Raw genomic sequence first — 2,146 nt, forward strand, 5'->3', positions numbered from 1 at the left:
AGCCTTTCTACTGCTACTCCTTGGATCCTCCTTACTGCTGTCTTTCTGCCACACCCCTGATCTTCTGGTAGGAAAGATCTACACCTAGCCTTCTCAGACAAGGGCGAAAAATCTTGAAGGGCCCGTGTGCAAGTTGCGCACGTTAAAGATCCCTCGGTGGTCTAAAATCGATAAGAGTAGGCTTCGGCCGCCACCCGGGCAAAATTCAAAATTTCCTACCAACAGAAAATATTAGATGTGTCCCGCGAGCTCATATGACCTTATGCAGTCGCGAGCGCCGTAAAACACTTACCAAAAAAAAAAAAAAAAGAAAAAAAAAAGAGTTTTATATGATGTTCACCATAATCAAAAATAAAGAAAAATTACTAACTAATACTGCTTGATTTCACGCACCTGTTACTTCTTGAGCTTTTCCTGGCGACAACATTGGTTTTCCAACTTTTTCTCTGACCCTCTCGATCCATGCTTTCACCGTCTTCTTGGCCTCTTTCACCTGGTCAGAACGATTTTTGTTCTGAAGGGAGAAGAAAAACAATTAATCATTTCAGTTGTTCATCAGTAATGACTTCCTTCTTTTGCTCTTTCTTTGATAAACAGTGGAAACAACAACTGCAATGTATATGGACACTTTGACGTTTTACAAACATAAGAAACAATGTCCTAGAAGCATCTAGCAATAATATGTGAGGCAGCGTAGTGTAATCAGGCTCTCGTCAATTTTTGGGCATGTAGAGTTATTGGTATTCCCTTAAAGCTTGTTCACTTGTCTTTATTTGGATGAAAAAAATATCCATTTGTCTTGAATACACGTCGAGATATTTGCGAAAGAAGGAGGTGGGGTCACCTGTTTTCAGAGGTAAAATTAGTGAAAAAATGGCCGCCAAAGATTAGTTATTTCCGTAGCTTAAGAGTCCGTGGTAACTGAAAATTTACATTTTTTGTGCCTTTAATCAACGTTTTTCAGAAAAATCCACCCAGAAATGAGTTCTTTAATGGGCATGAAAGGTGTTGAGCCAAAAAACAAAAATTTTATAAAAATTCACAAACCTGCGGAATAATACAAGTTTCGTCACTTTGATTATTTTGACGAGAGCCTGATTCCACCACGCTGCCTCACATATGAATGAGCAAACACATTGGTTCAAAAGTGGCGTCGGTGGCCTAGTGGTCAGTCTCTCGGACTTGCAACCGTAAGGTCGTGGGTTCGAATCCCGTCAGGGGCCCGACGTTGTGTCCTTGGGAAAGGCACTTTACACGAATTTTCCTCACTTCACCCAGGTGGGAATGGGTACCCGGCTATAGACAGCGAAAGATCTTGTCAGTTTGTTAGTGTTTGAGCGCTTAATCAGCTGCTTGCACTGTATGCTTTCCGGGAAGCTGAGAATGTTTCGGAGTGTTCTGTGGTCTGCTGGGGTAATTATATAGTGTAAAGCGCATAGAGCCTGCTGTTGAGCGGGGATATGCGCTATACAAATGCTATTTATTATTATTATTATTATTATTCAAATCCCACCAACAAGTCACAAAGCAGACAAGGGATTGTGACGACAGCACTCATCATAAAGCTAAGTCTACCATCCTAAGCACAAAGTAATGTACCTTGACATCTTAAACTGACCTATGAAGGCAGAAAAGACGCACAAGACGAAGTATTTACATCTTTCAAGGTCCACAATCCTAAAGAGACTGCGGTGTTAGAGTTGGGGCGAGCGGACAGACAAGTTCGTTACTTGCGGACTCAGTCTGAGCGAGCGGGTAACGGACGGCCATGAGAACGAACTGCGAACCTCAAGACAGTTCATTTTTTGGGTCCGCTCCACAATTTTACTCTCTCAGCGAGCGGACTGCGGCCCTCAAGCCTCAAGTCAGTTCGTTTCTTAGGTCCGCTCCACAATTTTATTCCCTGAGTGGGTGGGCGAACTGACGAACTCTAGCAGACGAGATACTCGACGCTAGATTAGACCCATCGTATATTGTTTGTTAATTAGGCTTAATGTTTCAAACCACTAGCGGTGCCGCAGGGAGTGAGAGAGGCTGGTGACGTAGTACTATGTGTGCAACCTTTCACCTTGTGTGTGGGCACACTGTTTACGTTCCAATTATCCGGAAGTCGAAGCTTAAAGAATTCCGAAAGGCCTTTCAGTTT

The 2,146-nt window shown here is 42.9% G+C and overlaps 1 protein-coding gene across 1 annotated transcript in view; it reads right to left on the reverse strand.

The window, feature by feature from the left end:
* LOC101861595 overlaps positions 1 to 2,146 on the reverse strand; it is a gene marked incomplete at its 5' end in the record, with an annotated part of 30,607 nt that overhangs the window by 12,781 nt on the left and 15,680 nt on the right. The window contains 1 exon segment of the mRNA XM_005102549.3: positions 394 to 514. Within this exon segment, the coding sequence (XP_005102606.3) occupies positions 394 to 514 (121 nt within the window).

This window comes from Aplysia californica, unplaced genomic scaffold (assembly GCF_000002075.1).
Source record: "Aplysia californica isolate F4 #8 unplaced genomic scaffold, AplCal3.0 scaffold00330, whole genome shotgun sequence".
Lineage (NCBI taxonomy): Eukaryota > Metazoa > Mollusca > Gastropoda > Aplysiida > Aplysiidae > Aplysia > Aplysia californica.